This window comes from Notothenia rossii (assembly GCF_949606895.1).
Source record: "Notothenia rossii genome assembly, chromosome: 9".
NCBI lineage: Eukaryota > Metazoa > Chordata > Actinopteri > Perciformes > Nototheniidae > Notothenia > Notothenia rossii.
In genome coordinates, this window is record NC_136907.1 from 497,466 (window position 1) to 520,948 (window position 23,483).

The window sequence follows — 23,483 nt, forward strand, 5'->3', positions numbered from 1 at the left end:
AAGGATATCAGAGCACTTCCTCATTGAGAGCGCAGTTCAGACGAGACATCGAGGCGAACCTGATTATTGTTCACAGGTGAGTGTCCAGTTTATAGATAATATTAAACTTGCTCAACTTAAATACATGATGAAGGGAAATACTGGTCTTTAGTTTGAATCAATTGTTCTGCTAATTTAACTCCAGGTTATTTTAGTCAGTGTATTTTTTACTTTCGGTTTTGAGAAATGACCACAAACTGCGACATGTTGAAATGGAGGAAACAGCTGAACGTGTTAATAAAGTTTAATCTTCTCAAAGTAAATCATGAACAGAATAAAGTGTAGAGCCGTCGACACACACGGACGTTAAGTCAGAAATATAGAGACGGACTGGGTCTGTTTAAAAAATAATAACTGATTCAGTAGGAGTTAAAGACATCAAGGTTCAGATTTAATGATCAGACTTTAATGACTGAGGGTGCGGAGAAATATAATAAAATAATAAAAGTCAGAAATGACGTTCAAACTATAACTACTTTTAAACTGAGGGATGAGTGAGGGAATAACTGAATTCAGATGTCATTTAATACAAAGAATGACCTTTATCAATGTTTGAATATTCATACCAAATAAAACATGACATGCCTGTTAAACTTTTAAACAACACAATGGGTTCTGGCTCTCACTCGCCATGAAGTCATTTAACAAACCGGTTACACCACGTCTGAACATTAAACTCATTACACAGAACAAGAACCACACACATTGAATAATGTCGTTAATATGAAATAAGGTGGTTGTTTGAATGTATTCATGATTAACATCTCTGTGAGCCACAAGTATGGGTGTGTGTGTGTGTGTTTGCATGTGTGTGTGTGTGGGTGGGTGGGTGGGTGGCTGTGTGTGTTTGTGTGTTTGTGGGGGAGGGGTGAATATGAAAGAGAAAGCGTTTTGTTACCAAAGACAAACTTCACTTTCTGTGTTTTTTGTGAATAACAGAGTAAAGAGCGTTTTGCTTGTTTGAAGCTGGATTTTAACTTTTTCTGTTTTTAAATCTGATTTGATAAATTGTTATGTTCAGAATTCCAGAAAAGATAGACAACTTCTAAGTTTAACTATTTATTGTAAAGAGAGCAAAATATATATTACTTGGCCAAGGACTCATCACGTGTTTGGGAATCACAGGCTGTACAAAGGCTGTACAAAACTGTAATCTGTAACCACCAAATCCGTCAAAAGCCCCGAACCCCGTGCGACAATACATTTTATTACACAGGGCGTTGCCCGTACATTCATGATTGGTCAAGACTAGCTGAAGAGATACCGCGGTTTAGACTTGGTTCTCTTTGGTTGGTGCGCAGACTCAGATAGAGTCTCTTGGCAACACGATCCTCCAATCAGCATTCGGCCGGCCTGTGGAAGTCCCTCCCTACTCTGGCACCATCATACTCATTTGTTTTGATGAAGCTTCTACAGAAAAGTGTAATCTTGGTTATACTGATTCCCTCTATGCGTGGGAGCGGAGCTACCCCAGGCGGCCAAGGCCATAGCCTCAATAACTCATTGTTTCTACAGTGCCTGCACCTGGCTTCTGCTCCTTTCTATTGCAAGCTAAAACTTTCTTCTGACTATTCCCCTCGTTGGTATCTAACCCATCAGAACCTGGGACTAGTGATTGTGTCTATCTATTCTATAGTCACAGTAATCTCATGAGCACAATAAGCATATCATGTAATAATAAGAATCAGTCTTGTAATGTTATATAAAAATAGCCTCCACAAAATCCAACCAATGAGACGTTTGTTTCACTTCCTCATATCATTATGTAAGATCAGTAAAATGGCAGAGCAGTGATAAGAGGAAATCAGATCACCTGACAGACACAACATAGGTGTGCTGCCAACAGCCACACCTATGCATACCTGATTTACAGTCCACACACACACACACACACACACACACACACACACACACACACACACACACACACACACACACACACACACACAGACATACACTAGACCATGGGTCGGCAACCTTTTTGATATGAAGTGCCATTTAAAAAAAAAAATGTTATCAGCGTGCCAACGATCGATAATCATCACCCGGGGGGGGGGGGGGGGGGGGGGGGTTGAGGAGCTTGACGCTCGTCAACTATCAGCAGAAGGGAGGGGGAGCCTCGCTGTGGGGAAGCAGTGTGTGGACCTGTCAGCGCAACTTACACGATGCCGAATTTAACAAACACATTTAAATAATTGGTTTAAACGGCATAATAATAAGGACGATCGTCCGTTCTGTGATTCTCCAGCACACAAGTTATGATATTAGGGTCGAGAGAGAGAGAGAGAGAGAGAGATGTGGCTTGTGTTTGTGGATGGTAGAGCGACAGTGAGCGAGGGTGTGTATGTTTCTGGAAGTGAAACGAGGAAGGCAGAAAAACAGAGGTCTGTGATGTATTTTGTGAAACAGAAGAACAGCTAAATAAACTCAACGTCCTCCCAAGAAGAGCTCGCCTCTCTCCAGTCATTGAAGCTAAAGTGGGTTATTGAACCTGAAGCTTGTTGCTGCTGCCCTCCTCGACTACGGTCTGGGAGCCGACAGGAAAGTTCAACACACAGATGGCCAGTCCGCCCCTTTGTAGCATATTATTTCCATGAGAGATGAGCAGATCGCCACTGGGCTTTCAACTAAATACACAGCCACGCAAAAACTGCGGCATTTTCTACAGCTCCTTATGGGTACTGCAATTAGTGAAGTGCTTTCCTCCGTGGTGAAACGATCAGCACTGCACCACGGAGGAAAGCGGCAGAAAGTCACCTGGAGGTAAAGAGAGCGGGGCTGCGTTGCGTGCATGGCTTCCTTCTGCAGGTAACGGGGAGACGCGCTCTGGCGGCGGTCTCGCGTTCAGGATCCGAAAATACAATTTAAATATTTTGCACACTTATTCCACTTATTCCTAGTGTGCCACTGGTTATGGTGCCGCGGGCCAGCATTGGCACGCGTGCCAGGGGTTGCCGACCCCTGCACTAGACTTACGTAATTCAGAACATACAACTCCCTTAATTGTCTAGTAGTGATTGATAGCATTATATTTTATAAGACGAGGCTAATTGGATGTAGTTTAGACTTTTCAAAGGGTGGTGCCCAAAATAAATGTATTATTATTTGAATGTTTAAAATAATTACTATATTAAAACTACACCGGCCAAAGTTGGTGCCCCGTGTGAGGCACATCAGCGTTGCTAATTATTCATAATCACAAAAATCCATCTTTGGTCACTGCAAACATTCAACTTCTACAGTAGTCCACATTGTTTACATTTAACTTCATTAGTTGTTCAGAAGAAAATCCTCCTTCTAAAATATTTAATGTAGCTCCATATTCTGATGTTTTGTGGCATACGATCAATATTTCTTAGCTTTTAAATCTCTTTGATGTTTTATTTATTAAAACATCAAACACTTTAATTAAAAGGCACTGTGGTAAACTACAGTATTTTACAGTAGTCCTGGATCCTGAGTTGTGACTGTGCATGTTGCTGTGGTCCTGGATCCTGAGTCCTGCATCCTGAGTCCTGCATCCTGAGTCCTGCATCCTGAGTACTGGATCTGAGTCCTGGACTTCGAGTCGTGGCTGAACCTGTCTCTGCGGTCCTGCCAGACTCTCATCATACTACTTCCCTGATGGCTCCCACAGGATTGTAGACATCGTCGTGGATTCATCTTCTTATTATACACACATGCATTTCCAAACATCTGGTCTACCTATGTTGTAAATGTATTATCTCTTAGATTTCCACACGGCATCTATTGCACGTCTGTCCGTCCTGGGAGAGGGATCCCTCCTCTGTTGCTCTCCCTGAGGTTTCTCCATGTTCCCCTTTAAACTGTGGGGTTTCTCTGGAAGTGTTTCCTTGTACGATGTGATGGTCTAAGGACAGAGGGTCTGAGGACAGAGGGTCTGAGGACAGAGGGTCTAATGACAGAGGGTCTAAGGACAGAAGGTCTAAGGACAGAGGGTCTGAGGACAGAGGGTCTAAGGACAGAGGGTCTAAGGACAAAGGGTCTGAGGACAGAGGGTCTGAGGACAGAGGGTCTAAGGACAGAAGGTCTAAGGACAGAGGGTCTGAGGACAGAGGATCTAAGGACAGAGGGTCTGAGGACAGAGGGTCTAAGGACAGAGGGTCAAAGGACAGAGGGTGTCGTATTGTCATACTGATATTCTGTACAAACTGTGAAGTCCACTGAGACAAATGTAACATTTGTGATATTGGGCTATATAAATAAACATTGATTGATTGCTATTTATTCCTAAGTCTTTAAAGCCACCTGGTGATAAATAATATAATAAGATTTTTGTAGATGTTCTAGATGAGTCATGTGCTTTTTTGTTTATTGTATTACCCTCTGTTTCTGAATTTAAATTGAACAATGTAGCAACTACTAATGAAACGTTTAACAGTTTTAACACTATGTGTACTGTCTATCCCCCAACAGTATGGGTGAAATCAGGATGAACGGAAACAACTCCTAGTTTTGATGATTTAATCAAATCCAAATAGGTTGTTAACCTTAGAAGAAAAAGGACAACAACAATACAACGATTAGGATCACACATATCCCATACAACTTAAATCATATTTAATATAATAATCACACTTACTATTGGCCTCTCCTGATTCCTCAATCTCAATGACGTTAATTTATTTATCCCCTCTACTTATAACACACCAATAAACCCCCGCAAATATCCACCCAGGTTTAAAGTCACACTCCCATAAACTGAACCCCATTAATTTAACCCTCATACAACCAGCACAAAACATGAGTTTACAGCACACTGTGTAAACAATATAAGTACTAGCCTTCCATAACTCATATTGTGCTAAAAATAGAAAAGCCCACTAACAATTGATTAAGCTATGTGTGTCTCCTCATCAGGCAGATGAAAGCACTTGAAGTGTTTTCCACAAGTAGAACTAAAGACTAAGTCTTTGTACCTTCCTGAATCTGATCCTTCTCTCCTGCAGGGTCTCTGATCCTCAGTCACTGATCCAGATCTCACCATCGTCCTGCTCGGAAAAACAGGAGCTGGTAAAAGTTAAGAAAAATCAAAGTTTCCAGAAGTAGTTAAAATGTTTGACCAGGGCAACAATGAGTCTGACGATGCAAAACAATCCAGAAATCAGCAGCTGAAGGCTGAACAACCTGATCCACCAGGTACTGTTCGGTCCAATGCTCTTTATTAATGTTCAGTAACATCTTTATTAATGTTCAGTAACTGACACAGTGAGATTTCAGAGTGATTCCTAACAGCTGCTTTTAAAGTTCAAATGTTTTCTGATCCTCAGACATGGATCCAGATCTCACCATCGTCCTGCTCGGTAAAACAGGAGTTGGTAAAAGTGCTTCAGGAAACACCATCCTGGGACGAGCAGAGTTTCAGTCTAAGATGTCTTTCAGGTCAGTGACCACAGAAATCTCTGAGCGTAGAGGAAGTGTGTTTGGGAAACAGATCTCAGTGGTCGACACTCCAGGAATATTAGACAGCAAGGAAACAGAGAGGAAGATTGAAGACTTCTGTCAGGATCTCCTGAAGTCCTCCAGGCGCTGTCTGTTTCTGGTGACCCTCAGAGTCGGAAGCTTCACAAAGGAAGACCAGGAGGCGCTGAAGACAGCAATGGATGTACTCGGGGGCAGGGGGTTAGAGAGGAGTTACCTCCTCTTCACTGGAGGAGACGCTTTAGAGGGTGAGACTTTGGATGATTTCATCTTTGAAGAAGGAGATGAAGCTCAGCTTCCTAATGTTGTTCAGATGTTTGATGGGAGATATCACCTCTTTGACAATAAGTCTGATGATGAAGAACAAGTCAGCAATCTGCTGCTGAAGTCTGAACACCTGAAAACTGAGGATCAACCTGATTCACCAGGTACTGTTCAGTCCAATGCTCTTTATTAACGTTCAGTAACGAAAGATTCATATTCTGGTTAGAGCTGTTTGACTGACAGCACATGTACAAAGATTTACCTACTCATTAATTATAACCTGGTTTCTGTCTCCCAGCTGGTGTTCCCAAAGAGAGGAGGATCGTGATGCTGGGTCTCCCTGGAGCTGGGAAAAGTTCCTCTGGAAACACCATCCTGAGATCTAAGAGGTTTGAATCAGCTGCTGACTTTGATTCAGTCAGTACAGAGACGACCTCTGCATCCGCCTCAGTGGAGGGCTGTGAGGTCACGGTGGTTGATACTCCAGGGTTCACTGATAAACATCTGACTCCAGAGCAGTTGTACCTGCAGATCATGAAGTCTGTGGTCGAGGCGAGTCCAGGAGTCCATGCCTTCGTTATCGTGGTCAGAGTAGGCAGAACCACTGAAGCAGACATCAAGCTGTTTGAGCTCCTTCCTAAACTCTTTGAAGGCGATGCTCTGAAGTACTCCATGGTGCTTTTCACTCATGGAGACGACCTCAAAGAAGGTCAGTCCATTGAGGGTCTGGTCCGGTCCAGCAAACATGTCTCTGAGCTGGTCTCCATGTGTGGAGGTAGATACTGTGTGTTTGACAACAGAAGAACAAGCAGCAGAGAGCAGGTCAGATCCTTCCTGTCTAAGATAGATGAGATGGTCTCAGCTAACGGAGGACAGCACTACACAGACCAGATGTTCAAGATGGCTGAGACCTTCCTTAGAGAGGAAAGGATGTTAAGGATGGCTGAGACCTTCCTTAGAGAGGAAAGGAACCTGTCAGGTGCTTCAGTCGGTGGTGAGGAGAAAAAAGAAAGCGTATGGGAGAAAATGAAACCGTATCTACTAAATAAAAAAGCTGCATTAATAGCAGTAGCTGTAGTAGTAGTAGTAGTAGTAGTAGTAGTAGCAGTAGTAGCAACAGCAGGAGCAGCAGCAGCAGCAGCAGCAGGAGCAGCAGGAGCAGCAGCAGCAGCAGAAGCAGCAGCAGCAGGAGGAGCAGCAGCAGCAGCAGGAGGAGCAGCAGCAGCAGCAGGAGCAGGAGCAGCAGCAGCAGGAGGAGCAGGAGCAGCAGCAGCAGGTGCAGCAGCAGGAGGAGCAGCAGCAGGAGCAGGAGCAGCAGCAGGAGCAGGAGCAGCAGCAGGAGCAGGAGCAGCAGCAGCAGCAGGAGCAGCAGTAACAGTAGCAGTAGTAGTAGGAGCAGAAGGAGCAGCAGTAACAGCAGGAGCAGTAGGAGGAGTAGCAGCAGCAGCAGCAGGAGCAGTAGGAGGAGGAGCAGTAGTATACATGCTAAACAGAAACGGTAAACAGAAGAAACAGTGAGTCAGTGGAACCTTCACTGGAGACCCCTGACCAAGAGACCCTCAGTATAAAAGTCAGAGCAGTTAGTGGGCGTTCTCTCTGAAATGAAGGAGGCCTCAGGGGGTTTACAACAAGTCAAATCACAAACAGGAAGTACTTCATCAGTTCCTTAAAACCAAAATCCGAACCATTCAGGAAGTCAGAACTTCTTCTGAATTGAAACTTTAGCTTATCTTATATAAACTCACAAATTAATTTTCTTGATATTTACTCTTGTGTTCAAATAATGTTATATTTCAGTGTTTTTATTATTGATTGTTATTTGCAAAGTTTAGTATACTCAAGTTTTTTTTACTTATGGTTTTTGTACTCAAGTACTTTTTATATTTTTATAATCCTTTATTAGATGGATTATAGGCGATTTTCTTTTCATCCATGTGTGAATGATCTGCAGAGAGAAAGCAGCAGGTGTTTTCCAGTCAGACCAGATAAGAATATGATGTCAGTGGATGAATGCAATAAATATTAATACCTGTACACAAGTTAATATACAGACAGCTCTGCTTTCTTTTATAGCTATTGATAAGATAAGAATCTATGAAACCTGATGAACTTATATGATTCTGTTTTCTTCAAGGTTGTATCTTCCTGGTCGAACGCACTCATTGTAAGTTGCTCTGGATAAAAGCCTCAGCTAAATGTAATGTGATGAGTGACAGGAAATGTTCCCTTTCTAACAGGTTTTGTTGTTTCTTTTTGATTCTATCGGGCTCTGTACCTTTAAGAGATGACTTGTTTGATCTGTAATAAAGAGTTGAACTTGACCTGAGAGGAGTCCGTCTTTTGTTCTCAGAGACCTCCGGCCAGGCCTGGGTCTCCCACACCTTCAGGTGAACCTCCATCCTGGTTTCTAGACGTTAGAAACTTGAACCACTGTTTGATTTCTTTGTTCCCTGAACTCAAACAGTGGTTCAAGGTTCAAGGGCTTTGAGATCTACAAGAATACGTTTGCTTTTTAGAAATTAGATGCTCAGTCCACTTAGAGGTCTGAATACAAATATATATATGACTGAATCAAAGTATACTATATTATTTAATAATACATGATTAGAACTAGTTCAGTCACATTGGAAATGTTTATTAACAACAGCATAGTTTGGTGTCTAGGCTCCGGCCTCATCACAAATATATTTACATAGAACATTAAGGAGTGATCATTAAAGATGATGTTGGCGATATGAGACCAGTGTGGAGGGAACCACCCCATTGAGCCCATTCCCCATAGGCCCCTTTGGCCATGATGGAAATATACTATCTATACAACATACTTCGAAAACAAACTGTTAAAATACATATGACTGAATCTATCATTTCATTCTACTGATTCAATTCAATATTAATACAGAAGATCAATGAAACAGACAGTCGAAAAACATGTTTGTAGAGGCAGGAAGACAGAAAGCTGATAAAGAAAATAGGCCGACGTAAGCCATCCACGTTCAACGTTTTTGGTCAGGCACCTACATTTGGAATATTACGACATTTTAACTGCAAACTCAGGAGGTGGGTTTCCATGTGTGTCTGTATATGTCAAAGAGCCCTCACAAAGCCAGGAAGTGTGTTTGGGGTCATCGTGTTGAGAAACAGATGATGGTCCCAGTAAGAGTAAACCAGATGGGATGGCGCTGCAGTCACCTTACCTTACCTTATCTTACCTTTGTTAGAAATTAAAATCAATGTTTTATGGCATAATTTAGTTTAAACATGCCATCAGTTAAAATGCTGATTTATGCTGAAAAAACTGAAGTTTTCGCGCACAATGTCTGATGTCAAGCTTTTATTGTGAAAATACTTCCGGTTAGTTTCCGCTTGTGATTAGAGTTTATTTTGAAAAGCTATTTCGGAAAAGATCTCCGAAATACCAACAGTAGCTTGACTTCAGGCTTTACGGAAAACACGATTTATAGCCGGTAAAATGTGTTAAATGAAAAGTGATGATAGAGAATATGAGGAGGAGAGGCGTGTTTATGTACATGTTGAATGTAAAAGGTCTGAATCCTCTGTTTAAACGAAATAACGGACAGTTAAGACGTGGAGGACCGGCCCCCAGCTGCGCCAACCGTCTGACAAGGAGGAGCCAGCAGAGGAGATCTAGCAGCTGGAAACCAGGGGCTCGCTCTCTTCTCTTCCCTAACGAGGAGCGGATCACAGCTGTTTGTCTGACTGAACAATATCATGCTTGTGACATACCCGCGCCTTTTTTAATTAAAGTATCCAATTGAACCTTCAGACTCCATTTAGTCTCCATTTAAAGCTTCTCTCCTGGACGGGAGAATAACGAACACAGTTTACACCTTATCTTATCTTACCTTACCTTACCTTACCTTACCTTACCTTATCTTATCTTATCTTACCTTACCTTACCTTCACTTAGGTGGTGCGTGCACGGAAGTCTGTCCGTTTCGTTAACATTTGAATGGCCAAATGGACAAGCCTGATCAGGACCCCAGTGAGCTCCAGACTATGTGCATTGTGTTAAGGGACCATGTTAATGATAGCGTTAAATGCAAAGATAATGATTAAAAATCATTTTTAGGGGGAAAACTGTGGATCCTTCCGTTTCGTTAACAATCTGATAGCGAAATGGACAAGCAGGTAAACACGGCCGAGTCGCTGCGGTCAGGGCCTCAGACTCACAGGCACACACACGTGCAGAGAACCAGGGCGGTGCACATGGCTTTTTTTACCCAGCAATACGTCTCTGAGAGACGGGGGAAAGTTGTGTGGATAGAGGCAGAGCGCAGCAGCGGCAGCAGGCAGAGAGGAGCAGGGTGCGATACCCCCCCCCCCCCCCCCCCCACAGAGCCCACCCAGAGGACAGGCTGCGTCACCTCACTTTGTAACCCAGGAAAGGAGCAGGAATCCTGGGTACGTAAGTGTTAAAAGCGCATTAAACTGTTTTAATCCGACAGCCGCTGATGCGCACGGAAATCCGTCCGTTTCGTTAACATTTGAATAGCCAAATGGACAAGCAGGTAAAAACGGCAGAGTCGCTGCTCTCATGGTAGTAACGTCTCTATTAACGTTCAGTAACGTCTCTATTAACGTTCACTAACGTCTCTATTAACGTTCACTAACATCTCTATTAACGTTCACTAACATCTCTATTAAAATTCACTAACGTCTCTATTAAAATTCACTAACATCTTTATTAACGTTCAGTAACATCTCTAAGAACGTTCAGTAACATCTCTATTAACGTTCACTAACGTCTCTATTAACGCTCAGTAATGTCTCTATTAACGCTCAGTAACGTCTCTATTAACGTTCAGTAACGTCTCTATTAACGTTCAGTAACATCTCTTAACGTTCACTAACGTCTCTAATAACGTTCACTAACGTCTCTATTACAATTCACTAACATCTTTATTAACGTTCAGTAACATCTCTAAGAACGTTCAGTAACATCTCTATTAACGTTCACTAACGTCTCTATTAACGTTCAGTAATGTCTCTATTAACGTTCACTAACGTCTCTATTAACGTTCACTAACGTCTCTATTAACGTTCATTAATGTCTCTATTAACGTTCAGTAACATCTCTATTAACGTTCACTAACGTCTCTATTAACGTTCACTAACGTCTCTATTAACGTTCAGTAACATCTTTATTAACGTTCAGTAACGTCTCTATTAACGTTCACTAACGTCTCTATTAACGTTCAGTAACATCTCTATTAACGTTCAGTAACGTCTCTATTAACGTTCAGTAACATCTTTATTAACGTTAAGTAACATCTCTATTAACGTTCACTAACGTCTCTATTGACGTCCATGCTCTTCTCTCAGTGCCTACGTGAAATTGAATATTTGTTAACAATTGTTTAAAATACATTTTTTTTCTGATCCTCAGTCATGAATCCAGATCTCACCATCGTCCTGCTCGGAAAAACAGGAGCTGGTAAAAGTGCTTCAGGAAACACCATCCTGGGACGAGCAGAGTTTATGTCTGAGATGTCTTTCAGGTCATTGACGACAGAAATCTCTGAGCGTAGAGGAAGTGTGTTTGGGAAACAGATCTCAGTGGTCGACACTCCAGGAATATTAGACAGCAAGGAAACAGAGAAGAAGATTGAAGACTTCTGTCAGGATCTCCTGAGGTCCTCCAGGCGCTGTCTGTTTCTGGTGACCCTCAGAGTCGGACGCTTCACAGAGGAAGACCAGGAGGCGCTGAAGACAGCAATGAAAGTCCTTGGGGGCAGAGGGATGAAGAAGAGTTACCTCCTCTTCACTGGAGGAGATGCTTTATGGTGACCACGGTGATTTAAACTAGTTTCTGCGGGGAAAAGAGTGCGGAAAATCTGATTAAAGCCTGCTAACAGTGTGGTAAAAGTCAGACTGTTTCAGAGACCCATAGTGAGGATACGATGGACCATTTGCATCCAAAATGATCCATTTAAAATGCATGTGTAAGGGGGGGAGAGTGCAGAGAGAATCCTGAAAATGCGGAGACATGGCACCGTTAAAAGCACCTCTCTGTGGCTGCTCACAGACCCCCGAAGCAGCTCCAGCTCGGCTTCCTACTACGGGAAAACAGGTTTTTCACACCTCCAGGACACAGACCGCAAAAAGCACCTCTCTTTGGCACCTCACAGAGCCCCAAAGCACGGCCTAATGATCTCCAGCCTCTCTCCCTCACATGGAGCTCAGGTTATTTCATACCTCCAGGAGAGGGACCGGGAAAACCACCTCTCTGTGGCCCCTCACAGAGCCCCAAACGACGGACTAATGACCTCCAGGAGGTCTCCCTCACATGTGCACTTCCATAACCTTGCACACCGTGAGTCCCCGGGCCCCCGGACTTATCACTCCCCCACGGACTAAACCCAGATGATCACACCCTCCAGAACCTCATGCCCCTGGTAACCCTAAAGGGGGTGGATTTTGCGGTGCTTTACCGTCCGCACATCGGCATCCATATTCTGCCTCATTCACGGCACCCCCCCCACCCCCCTGTGGAGGATATTCTCATGCTCCTGGTAACCCTTTAAATAGTCTGATACCTCAAGGACTCATCAGCTTTACAAGCCAGAAATAATATGGTTGAGGAAAGTGTTTTTAAACGTCTGGAAGAGAGTTGTAGCCTGTAACTTTGCACGATATAATTTAACATGTAACCTCTGCACATATTCTGTGCGAGAGGTTGCATGTTAAATTATATTGTGCAAAATGACAGGCTATAACCCAGGAATAAGTGTTTGAAAGGCGGGGAAAATTTGTTTAAAATAGTCAGAAAAGTGTTTTTAAACGTATGGAAGAGCGTTTAAGCCTGTCATTTTGCACGATATAATTTAACGGAGAAAAGTTGTTTAAAATAGTCTGATGGAGCAGTGGAGGAGGTGCAGTTGTTGATGTTGATAAACTGATGTCTGTCGGTGAGGTAGGATTTCAGCCAGGAGAGTGCAGTGTCAGTGATATTGAGTGATGATTCGAGGAGGGACAGCAGGATGGTGTGGTTGATGGTGTCGAATGCTGCGGTGAGGTCGAGGAGGATGAGGATGTTCAGGTTGCCGGAGTCAGAGGAGAGGGGGTCGTTTGTGATTTTCAGAAGAGCTGTTTCTGTGTTTTGATCGGAAACCGGATTGAAATGGCTCAAAGAGGTCGTTGGAGCTGAGGTGGGATTTTAGTTGTGACACGTTCAAGTATTTTTGACAGAAAGGGGAGATTTGAGATGGGCCGGAAGTTGGACATGATGTCAGGTGTGAGTCCAGGTCTTTTGAGAATGGGTGTGACAGGAGCCAGTTTGAGAGAGGGGGGAACTGATCCAGATCTGAGGGAGGAGTTAATGATGGTGGCGATGAGCTGGGAGATGGCGGGGAGGCTCTCTTTAACACATTTGGAGGGCATTGGGTCAAGTGTGCAGGTCGAGTTAATTCCAGTCATGATGTGGGACAGTTGCATGGGGGTCACAGGGGAGAAGTGGGACAGGGGCTGTGAGGTGAAGGTGGGGAGCCAGGAGAGGAGGTGGGGGGTGCTGATGAGGGATTTCTGTAAATGTTGCTGATTTTGGTTTGGAAAAACGAAAGGAAGGAGTTGCACTGTTCGGTGGTGAAGGACGAGGTGGCGTTGTCACAGGGTTTGAGAAGTTTGCTGATGGTGGAGAACAGACGCTTGGGGTTGCTGGAGCCAGACTGAATGAGTTGTGAGTAGTAATTAGACCGGGCTGCTTTGAGTGCGTTACTGTACTGCTGGAGATAGTCTTTGTAGATTTGAAGATGGACTGTTAGTGTGGTTTTCTTGTGTTGGCGTTCAAGTTGACGTTTCCTTGATTTCATTTGGCGGAGTTCGGGGGTATACCAGGGGGCGGAGTGTATGAAAGAGACATTTTTAGTTTTTGTGGGGGCCAGTTCATTGAGACAGAAGGAGAGGGTGCTGTTATAATAGTCCACAAGTTCAGATGGGTTTTCAGAAAGTTGGGGGGGGAGGCAGACATCTTGCAGGTAATGGAGGCAGTGATTGCTGAAGGTGAGATGGATTTGAGGTTTCTGTAGGTTATTGTGCGTTTTTGCTTTTGGGCGGGGATGGGGATGTTGATATCCATGATGATGGGCAGGTGATCAGAGATGTGGAGATTGAGGCTGGACAGATGATGGATGGTGAGACCAGTGGAGCAGACCAAGTCCAGGATGTGACTGTGGCTGTGTGTTGGGAAGATGATGTGTTGAGAGAAGTTGCAGCAGTGAAGGGTTTCCTTAAATTCAGAGGCATATTTGCAGGTCGGGTCGTCAACATGAATGTTAAAATCCCCTAAGAGGAGAACAGATGGGGATATGGCAGAAAGCTGAGTGAGAATGTCAGAGAGGTCGGAGAGAAAGGAGGGGTTTGGCTTCGGGGGACGGTAGATGATGGCTGTGACCAGGGGAGTGGGACCAGAGAGTTTAAAGATCAGGTGTTCAAATGAAGAAACATCAGGGATGGGGATTATGGTAGCTTTTATTTCCTTTCTGATAATAGCAGCTATACCACCACCCCGCCCTTGTGGGCGAGGTTTGTCAATGTATGTGAATCCTGCTGGGGTGATTTGATTTAAAGAAAAATAGTCCAGGGGCTTTTGCCATGTTTCGGTCAGATACAGAAAGTCCAGGTTATTGTCTTTAATGAATTCATTCAGAATGTGGCTTTTATTGTGGATGGAGCGTGTGTTGAGCAGGGCTGCTCTGAGGTGACGTTGCAAGGGGGGGGGGGGTTGTGTGGACCGGGGAAGTGGAAGGAATTGGTCAGATTCACGTGTTTTTTGTTGTGATGGCGTAGTGTGGGCGCGTGACAGGACCGAATGGACGGGATGGAGTGTGGAGACGTGGAATGAAATAAAAACTTACGGCCAGAGCCTCTGTGTGGAAGAAGGCGTTTGCGGAGTATTTCATTATCTGCGAGGATGTCCATGCAGTCCGGAGGCAGGCGGTTATTAAAGGAGTGGAGATCTGACAGGGAGTAGAGCGGCGGCATGATCCCGTGAGGTGGCGCTAGCACGGAGCTAGTTAATGCTGGGGACCCGGGCAGCAGAGACCAGGAGCCGGATGACAGTGGAAGAAGGAGCGGTGTGAGTCCAGATAAAATGAGAGTGATAATCCACAGCATATCTGGAGAATGATTCCAGTGGTTTCCGGAGGAGAATCGTAGGAGGGGCCAACAGCCTGGTGCAGAGTGGGAGCCGGGTGACCAGCCTATTAGCTTGTTAGCTAGCTTGATAGCCACCGGCTGTAGGCGGCAGGGAGAGACGATGTCAGCGGGGAAGCCGGCTGATCCCAGCGGGATGGGAAGACCCACACGAGCAGCGGAGTTAGGCTGGAGTTAGGGTGGAGTTAGGGTGGAGTTAGGCTGGAGTTAGGGTGGAGTTAGGGTGGAGTTAGGCTGGAGTTAGGCTGGAGTTGGGGTGGAGTTAGGGTGGAGTTAGGCTGGAGTTAGGGTGGAGTTAGGGTGGAGTTAGGCTGGAGTTAGGCTGGAGTCAGGCCGGAGTTGGGGTGGAGTTGGGGTGGAGTTAGGCTGGAGTTAGGGTGGAGTTAGGCTGGAGTCAGGCCGGAGTTGGGGTGGAGTTGGGGTGGAGTTAGGCTGGAGTTAGGGAGGAGTTAGGGTGGAGTTAGGGTGGAGTTAGGGTGGAGTTGGGGTGGAGTTAGGGTGGAGTTAGGGTGGAGTTAGGCTGGAGTTAGGGTGGAGTTAGGCTGGAGTTAGGCTGGAGTTAGGGTGGAGTTAGGCTGGAGTTAGGGTGGAGTTAGGCTGGAGTTAGGCTGGAGTTAGGGTGGAGTTAGGATGGAGTTAGGGTGGAGTTAGGGTGGAGTTAGGCTGGAGTTAGGGTGGAGTTAGGCTGGAGTTAGGCTGGAGTTAGGTTGGAGTTAGGGTGGAGTTGGGGTGGAGTTGGGGTGGAGTTGGGGTGGAGTTAGGCTGGAGTTAGGGTGGAGTTAGGGTGGAGTTAGGCTGGAGTTAGGGTGGAGTTAGGGTGGAGTTAGGGTGGAGTTAGGCTGGAGTTAGGGTGGAGTTAGGCTGGAGTTAGGCCGGAGTTGGGGTGGAGTTGGGGTGGAGTTAGGGAGGAGTTAGGGTGGAGTTAGGGTGGAGTTAGGGTGGAGTTAGGGAGGAGTTAGGGTGGAGTTAGGGTGGAGTTAGGGTGGAGTTGGGGTGGAGTTAGGGTGGAGTTAGGGTGGAATTAGGCTGGAGTTAGGGTGGAGTTAGGGTGGAGTTAGGGTGGAGTTAGGCTGGAGTTAGGGTGGAGTTAGGCTGGAGTTAGGCTGGAGTTAGGGTGGAGTTAGGCTGGAGTTAGGGTGGAGTTAGGGTGGTGTTGGGGTGGAGTTAGGGTGGAGTTAGGCTGGAGTTAGGCTGGAGTTAGGGTGGAGTTAGGCTGGAGTTAGGGTGGAGTTAGGCTGGAGTTAGGCTGGAGTTAGGCTGGAGTTAGGCTGGAGTTAGGGTGGAGTTAGGGTGGAGTTAGGCTGGAGTTAGGGTGGAGTTAGGCTGGAGTTAGGCTGGAGTTAGGTTGGAGTTGGGGTGGAGTTGGGGTGGAGTTAGGCTGGAGTTAGGGTGGAGTTAGGGTGGAGTTAGGGTGGAGTTAGGGTGGAGTTAGGCTGGAGTTAGGGTGGAGTTAGGGTGGAGTTAGGGTGGAGTTAGGGTGGAGTTAGGCTGGAGTTGGGGTGGAGTTGGGGTGGAGTTAGGGTGGAGTTAGGGTGGAGTTAGGGTGGAGTTGGGGTGGAGTTAGGCTGGAGTTAGGGTGGAGTTAGGCTGGAGTTAGGGTGGAGTTAGGCTGGAGTTGGGGTGGAGTTGGGGTGGAGTTAGGGTGGAGTTAGGGTGGAGTTAGGGTGGAGTTAGGGTGGAGTTAGGGTGGAGTTAGGTTGGATTTAGGTTGGAGTTAGGTTGGATTTAGGTTGGAGTTAGGCTGGAGTTAGGGTGGAGTTAGGCTGGAGTTGGGGTGGAGTTAGGCTGGAGTTAGGGTGGAGTTAGGCTGGAGTTAGGGTGGAGTTAGGTTGGATTTAGGCTGGAGTTAGGGTGGAGTTAGGCTGGAGTTGGGGTGGAGTTAGGGTGGAGTTAGGGTGGAGTTAGGGTGGAGTTGGGGTGGAGTTAGGGTGGAGTTAGGGTGGAGTTAGGGTGGTGTTGGGGTGGAGTTAGGGTGGAGTTAGGCTGGAGTTAGGCTGGAGTTGGGGTGGAGTTAGGGTGGAGTTAGGCTGGAGTTAGGCTGGAGTTAGGGTGGAGTTAGGCTGGAGTTGGGGTGGAGTTGGGGTGGAGTTAGGGTGGAGTTAGGGTGGAGTTAGGGTGGAGTTGGGGTGGAGTTAGGGTGGAGTTAGGGTGGAGTTAGGGTGGAGTTAGGCTGGAGTTAGGGTGGAGTTGGGGTGGAGTTGGGGTGGAGTTAGGGTGGAGTTAGGGTGGAGTTGGGGTGGAGTTAGGGTGGAGTTAGGCTGGAGTTAGGGTGGAGTTAGGCTGGAGTTAGGGTGGAGTTAGGCTGGAGTTGGGGTGGAGTTGGGGTGGAGTTAGGGTGGAGTTAGGGTGGAGTTAGGGTGGAGTTGGGGTGGAGTTAGGGTGGAGTTAGGGTGGTGTTGGGGTGGAGTTAGGGTGGAGTTAGGCTGGAGTTAGGCTGGAGTTGGGGTGGAGTTAGGGTGGAGTTAGGCTGGAGTTAGGCTGGAGTTAGGGTGGAGTTAGGCTGGAGTTAGGGTGGAGTTAGGCTGGAGTTAGGGTGGAGTTAGGCTGGAGTTAGGCTGGATTTAGGTTGGAGTTGGGGTGGAGTTGGGGTGGAGTTAGGCTGGAGTTAGGCTGGAGTTAGGGTGGAGTTAGGGTGGAGTTAGGCTGGAGTTAGGGTGGAGTTAGGGTGGAGTTAGGGTGGAGTTAGGCTGGAGTTAGGGTGGAGTTAGGCTGGAGTTAGGCCGGAGTTGGGGTGGAGTTGGGGTGGAGTTAGGCTGGAGTTAGGGTGGAGTTAGGCTGGAGTTAGGCCGGAGTTGGGGTGGAGTTAGGGTGGAGTTAGGCTGGAGTTAGGCCGGAGTTGGGGTGGAGTTGGGGTGGAGTTAGGGTGGAGTTAGGGTGGAGTTAGGGTGGAGTTAGGTTGGATTTAGGCTGGAGTTAGGCTGGAGTTAGGGTGGAGTTAGGCTGGAGTTGGGGTGGAGTTGGGGTGGAGTTAGGGTGGAGTTAGGGTGGAGTTAGGGTGGAGTTGGGGTGGAGTTAGGGTGGAGTTAGGCTGGAGTTGGGGTGGAGTTGGGCTGGAGTTGGGGTGGAGTTGGGGTGGAGTTAGGCTGGAGTTAGGGTGGAGTTGGGCTGGAGTTGGGGTGGAGTTGGGGTGGAGTTAGGCTGGAGTTAGGGTGGAGTTAGGGTGGAGTTGGGGTGGAGTTAGGGTGGAGTTGGGGTGGAGTTAGGCTGGAGTTAGGGTGGAGTTGGGGTGGAGTTAGGGTGGAGTTGGGGTTGAGTTAGGGTGGAGTTAGGGTGGAGTTAGGGTGGAGTTGGGGTGGAGTTGGGGTGGAGTTGGGGTGGAGTTAGGGTGGAGTTGGGGTGGAGTTGGGGTGGAGTTGGGGTGGAGTTAGTGTGGAGTTAGGTTGGAGTTGTGGTGGAGTTAGGCTGGAGTTAGGGTGGAGTTAGGGTGGAGTTAGGATGGAGTTAGGCTGGAGTTAGGGTGGAGTTAGGGTGGAGTTAGGGTGGAGTTAGGCTGGAGTTATGGTGGAGTTAGGCTGGAGTAGGGGTGGAGTTAGGCTGGAGTTAGGCTTGAGTTGGGGTGGAGTTAGGCTGGAGTTGGGGTGGAGTTGGGGTGGAGTTAGGGTGGAGTTAGGGTGGAGTTATGGTGGAGTTAGGCTGGAGTTGGGGTGGAGTTAGGCTGGAGTTAGGCTTGAGTTGGGGTGGAGTTAGGCTGGAGTTGGGGTGGAGTTAGGGTGGAGTTAGGGTGGAGTTAGGCTGGAGTTAGGGTGGAGTTGGGGTGGAGTTAGGGTGGAGTTAGGAGTGGAGTTAGGGTGGAGTTAGGGTGGAGTTAGGTTGGAGTTGTGGTGGAGTTAGGCTGGAGTTAGGGTGGAGTTAGGCTGGAGTTGGGGTGGAGTTAGGGTGGAGTTAGTGTGGAGTTAGGTTGGAGTTGTGGTGGAGTTAGGCTGGAGTTAGGGTGGAGTTAGGGTGGAGTTAGGGTGGAGTTAGGCTGGAGTTAGGGTGGAGTTGGGGTGGAGTTAGGGTGGAGTTAGGAGTGGAGTTAGGGTGGAGTTAGGGTGGAGTTAGGAGTGGAGTTAGGGTGGAGTTAGGGTGGAGTTAGGGTGGAGTTAGGAGTGGAGTTAGGGTGGAGTTAGGAGTGGAGTTAGGGTGGAGTTAGGCCGGAGTTGGGGTGGAGTTGGGGTGGAGTTAGGGTGGAGTTAGGGTGGAGTTAGGGTGGAGTTAGGCTGGAGTTAGGGTGGAGTTAGGCTGGAGTTAGGGTGGTGTTGGGGTGGAGTTAGGCTGGAGTTAGGGTGGAGTTAGGCTGGAGTTAGGCTGGAGTTAGGGTGGAGTTAGGGTGGAGTTAGGCTGGAGTTAGGCTCGAGTTGGGTTGGAGTTGGGGTGGAGTTGGGGTGGAGTTGGGGTGGAGTTAGGGTGGAGTTAGGGTGGAGTTAGGCTGGAGTTAGGGTGGAGTTAGGGTGGAATTAGGCTGGAGTTAGGGTGGAGTTAGGGTGGAGTTAGGGTGGAGTTAGGCTGGAGTTAGGGTGGAGTTAGGCTGGAGTTAGGCTGGAGTTAGGGTGGAGTTAGGCTGGAGTTAGGGTGGAGTTAGGCTGGATTTAGGGTGGAGTTAGGGTGGAGTTAGGCTGGAGTTAGGGTGGAGTTAGGGTGGAGTTAGGCTGTAGTTAGGCTGGAGTCAGGCCGGAGTTGGGGTGGAGTTGGGGTGGAGTTAGGCTGGAGTCAGGCCGGAGTTGGGGTGGAGTTAGGCTGGAGTTAGGCTGGAGTCAGGGTGGAGTTAGGCTGGAGTTAGGGTGGAGTTAGGCTGGAGTTAGGCTGGAGTTAGGGTGGAGTTGGGGTGGAGTTAGGGTGGAGTTAGGCTGGAGTTAGGCTGGAGTTAGGGTGGAGTTAGGATGGAGTTAGGGTGGAGTTAGGGTGGAGTTAGGCTGGAGTTAGGCTGGAGTTAGGCTGGAGTTAGGTTGGAGTTAGGGTGGAGTTGGGGTGGAGTTGGGGTGGAGTTGGGGTGGAGTTAGGCTGGAGTTAGGGTGGAGTTAGGGTGGAGTTAGGCTGGAGTTAGGGTGGAGTTAGGGTGGAGTTAGGGTGGAGTTAGGCTGGAGTTAGGGTGGAGTTAGGCTGGAGTTAGGCCGGAGTTGGGGTGGAGTTGGGGTGGAGTTAGGCTGGAGTTAGGGAGGAGTTAGGGTGGAGTTAGGGTGGAGTTAGGGTGGAGTTGGGGTGGAGTTAGGGTGGAGTTAGGGTGGAATTAGGCTGGAGTTAGGGTGGAGTTAGGGTGGAGTTAGGGTGGAGTTAGGCTGGAGTTAGGGTGGAGTTAGGCTGGAGTTAGGCTGGAGTTAGGGTGGAGTTAGGCTGGAGTTAGGGTGGAGTTAGGCTGGAGTTAGGGTGGAGTTGGGGTGGAGTTAGGGTGGAGTTAGGCTGGAGTTAGGCTGGAGTTAGGCTGGAGTTAGGGTGGAGTTGGGGTGGAGTTAGGGTGGAGTTAGGCTGGAGTTAGGCTGGAGTTAGGGTGGTGTTGGGGTGGAGTTAGGGTGGAGTTAGGCTGGAGTTAGGCTGGAGTTGGGGTGGAGTTAGGGTGGAGTTAGGCTGGAGTTAGGCTGGAGTTAGGGTGGAGTTAGACTGGAGTTAGGGTGGAGTTAGGCTGGAGTTAGGCTGGAGTTAGGGTGGAGTTAGACTGGAGTTAGGGTGGAGTTAGGGTGGAGTTAGGCTGGAGTTAGGGTGGAGTTAGGGTGGAGTTAGGCTGGAGTTGGGGTGGAGTTGGGGTGGAGTTAGGCTGGAGTTAGGGTGGAGTTAGGCTGGAGTTAGGGTGGAGTTAGGGTGGAGTTAGGGTGGAGTTAGGCTGGAGTTAGGGTGGAGTTAGGCTGGAGTTAGGCCGGAGTTGGGGTGGAGTTGGGGTGGAGTTAGGCTGGAGTTAGGGTGGAGTTAGGCTGGAGTTAGGGTGGAGTTAGGCTGGAGTTGGGGTGGAGTTGGGGTGGAGTTAGGGTGGAGTTAGGGTGGAGTTAGGCTGGAGTTGGGGTGGAGTTAGGGTGGAGTTAGGCTGGAGTTAGGTTGGAGTTAGGGTGGAGTTAGGCTGGAGTTAGGGTGGAGTTAGGCTGGAGTTAGGCTGGATTTAGGTTGGAGTTGGGGTGGAGTTGGGGTGGAGTTAGGCTGGAGTTAGGGTGGAGTTAGGCTGGAGTTAGGGTGGAGTTAGGGTGGAGTTAGGGTGGAGTTAGGCTGGAGTTAGGGTGGAGTTAGGCTGGAGTTAGGCCGGAGTTGGGGTGGAGTTGGGGTGGAGTTAGGCTGGAGTTAGGGTGGAGTTAGGCTGGAGTTAGGCCGGAGTTGGGGTGGAGTTAGGGTGGAGTTAGGCTGGAGTTAGGGTGGAGTTAGGCTGGAGTTAGGCCGGAGTTGGGGTGGAGTTAGGGTGGAGTTAGGCTGGAGTTAGGCCGGAGTTGGGGTGGAGTTGGGGTGGAGTTAGGGTGGAGTTAGGGTGGAGTTAGGGTGGAGTTAGGTTGGATTTAGGTTGGAGTTAGGCTGGAGTTAGGGTGGAGTTAGGCTGGAGTTGGGGTGGAGTTGGGGTGGAGTTAGGGTGGAGTTAGGGTGGAGTTAGGGTGGAGTTGGGGTGGAGTTAGGGTGGAGTTAGGCTGGAGTTAGGGTGGAGTTAGGCTGGAGTTGGGGTGGAGTTGGGCTGGAGTTGGGGTGGAGTTGGGGTGGAGTTAGGCTGGAGTTAGGGTGGAGTTGGGCTGGAGTTGGGGTGGAGTTGGGGTGGAGTTAGGCTGGAGTTAGGGTGGAGTTAGGGTGGAGTTGGGGTGGAGTTAGGGTGGAGTTGGGGTGGAGTTAGGCTGGAGTTAGGGTGGAGTTGGGGTGGAGTTAGGGTGGAGTTGGGGTTGAGTTAGGGTGGAGTTAGGGTGGAGTTAGGGTGGAGTTGGGGTGGAGTTGGGGTGGAGTTGGGGTGGAGTTAGGGTGGAGTTGGGGTGGAGTTGGGGTGGAGTTGGGGTGGAGTTAGTGTGGAGTTAGGTTGGAGTTGTGGTGGAGTTAGGCTGGAGTTAGGGTGGAGTTAGGGTGGAGTTAGGGTGGAGTTAGGCTGGAGTTAGGGTGGAGTTGGGGTGGAGTTAGGCTGGAGTTAGGAGTGGAGTTAGGGTGGAGTTAGGGTGGAGTTAGGATGGAGTTAGGCTGGAGTTAGGGTGGAGTTAGGGTGGAGTTAGGGTGGAGTTAGGGTGGAGTTAGGCTGGAGTTATGGTGGAGTTAGGCTGGAGTTGGGGTGGAGTTAGGCTGGAGTTGGGGTGGAGTTAGGGTGGAGTTAGTGTGGAGTTAGGTTGGAGTTGTGGTGGAGTTGGGGTGGAGTTAGGCTGGAGTTATGGTGGAGTTAGGCTGGAGTTGGGGTGGAGTTAGGCTGGAGTTGGGGTGGAGTTAGGCTGGAGTTGGGGTGGAGTTGGGGTGGAGTTAGGGTGGAGTTAGGGTGGAGTTATGGTGGAGTTAGGCTGGAGTTGGGGTGGAGTTAGGCTGGAGTTGGGGTGGAGTTAGGGTGGAGTTAGTGTGGAGTTAGGTTGGAGTTGTGGTGGAGTTAGGCTGGAGTTAGGGTGGAGTTAGGGTGGAGTTAGGCTGGAGTTAGGGTGGAGTTGGGGTGGAGTTAGGGTGGAGTTAGGAGTGGAGTTAGGGTGGAGTTAGGGTGGAGTTAGGGTGGAGTTGTGGTGGAGTTAGTGTGGAGTTAGGGTGGAGTTAGGGTGGAGTTAGGCTGGAGTTAGGGTGGAGTTGGGGTGGAGTTAGGGTGGAGTTAGGAGTGGAGTTAGGGTGGAGTTAGGGTGGAGTTAGGGTGGAGTTAGGCTGGAGTTAGGCTGGAGTTAGGGTGGAGTTAGGAGTGGAGTTAGGGTGGAGTTAGGAGTGGAGTTAGGCTGGAGTTAGGGTGGAGTTAGGCTGGAGTTAGGCTTGAGTTGGGGTGGAGTTAGGCTGGAGTTGGGGTGGAGTTAGGGTGGAGTTAGTGTGGAGTTAGGTTGGAGTTGTGGTGGAGTTAGGCTGGAGTTAGGGTGGAGTTAGGGTGGAGTTAGGGTGGAGTTAGGCTGGAGTTAGGGTGGAGTTGGGGTGGAGTTAGGGTGGAGTTAGGAGTGGAGTTAGGGTGGAGTTAGGGTGGAGTTAGGGTGGAGTTAGGCTGGAGTTAGGCTGGAGTTAGGGTGGAGTTAGGAGTGGAGTTAGGGTGGAGTTAGGAGTGGAGTTAGGGTGGAGTTAGGGTGGAGTTAGGCCGGAGTTGGGGTTGAGTTGGGGTGGAGTTAGGGTGGAGTTAGGGTGGAGTTAGGGTGGAGTTAGGCTGGAGTTAGGCTGGAGTTAGGCTGGAGTTAGGGTGGAGTTAGGCTGGAGTTAGGGTGGAGTTAGGCTGGAGTTAGGCTGGAGTTAGGGTGGAGTTAGGCTGGAGTTAGGCTCGAGTTAGGTTGGAGTTGGGGTGGAGTTGGGGTGGAGTTGGGGTGGAGTTAGGGTGGAGTTAGGGTGGAGTTAGGCTGGAGTTAGGGTGGAGTTAGGGTGGAATTAGGCTGGAGTTAGGGTGGAGTTAGGGTGGAGTTAGGGTGGAGTTAGGCTGGAGTTAGGGTGGAGTTAGGCTGGAGTTAGGCTGGAGTTAGGTTGGAGTTAGGGTGGAGTTAGGG

General features: G+C 48.3%; 1 protein-coding gene across 1 annotated transcript in view; it reads left to right on the forward strand.

Moving 5' to 3' along the window:
• Positions 1 to 5,110: 5,110 nt before the first annotated feature.
• Positions 5,111 to 23,483, forward strand: part of LOC307018390 (GTPase IMAP family member 8-like) — a gene marked incomplete at its 3' end in the record, with an annotated part of 25,472 nt that continues 7,099 nt past the window's right edge. Inside the window, exons 1-2 of the mRNA XM_079648621.1 lie at positions 5,111 to 5,199; positions 5,331 to 5,909. Of these exons, the coding sequence (XP_079504747.1) occupies positions 5,115 to 5,199; positions 5,331 to 5,909 (664 nt within the window). The 5' untranslated portion in view covers positions 5,111 to 5,114. The remainder of the gene's footprint in view (positions 5,200 to 5,330; positions 5,910 to 23,483) is intronic.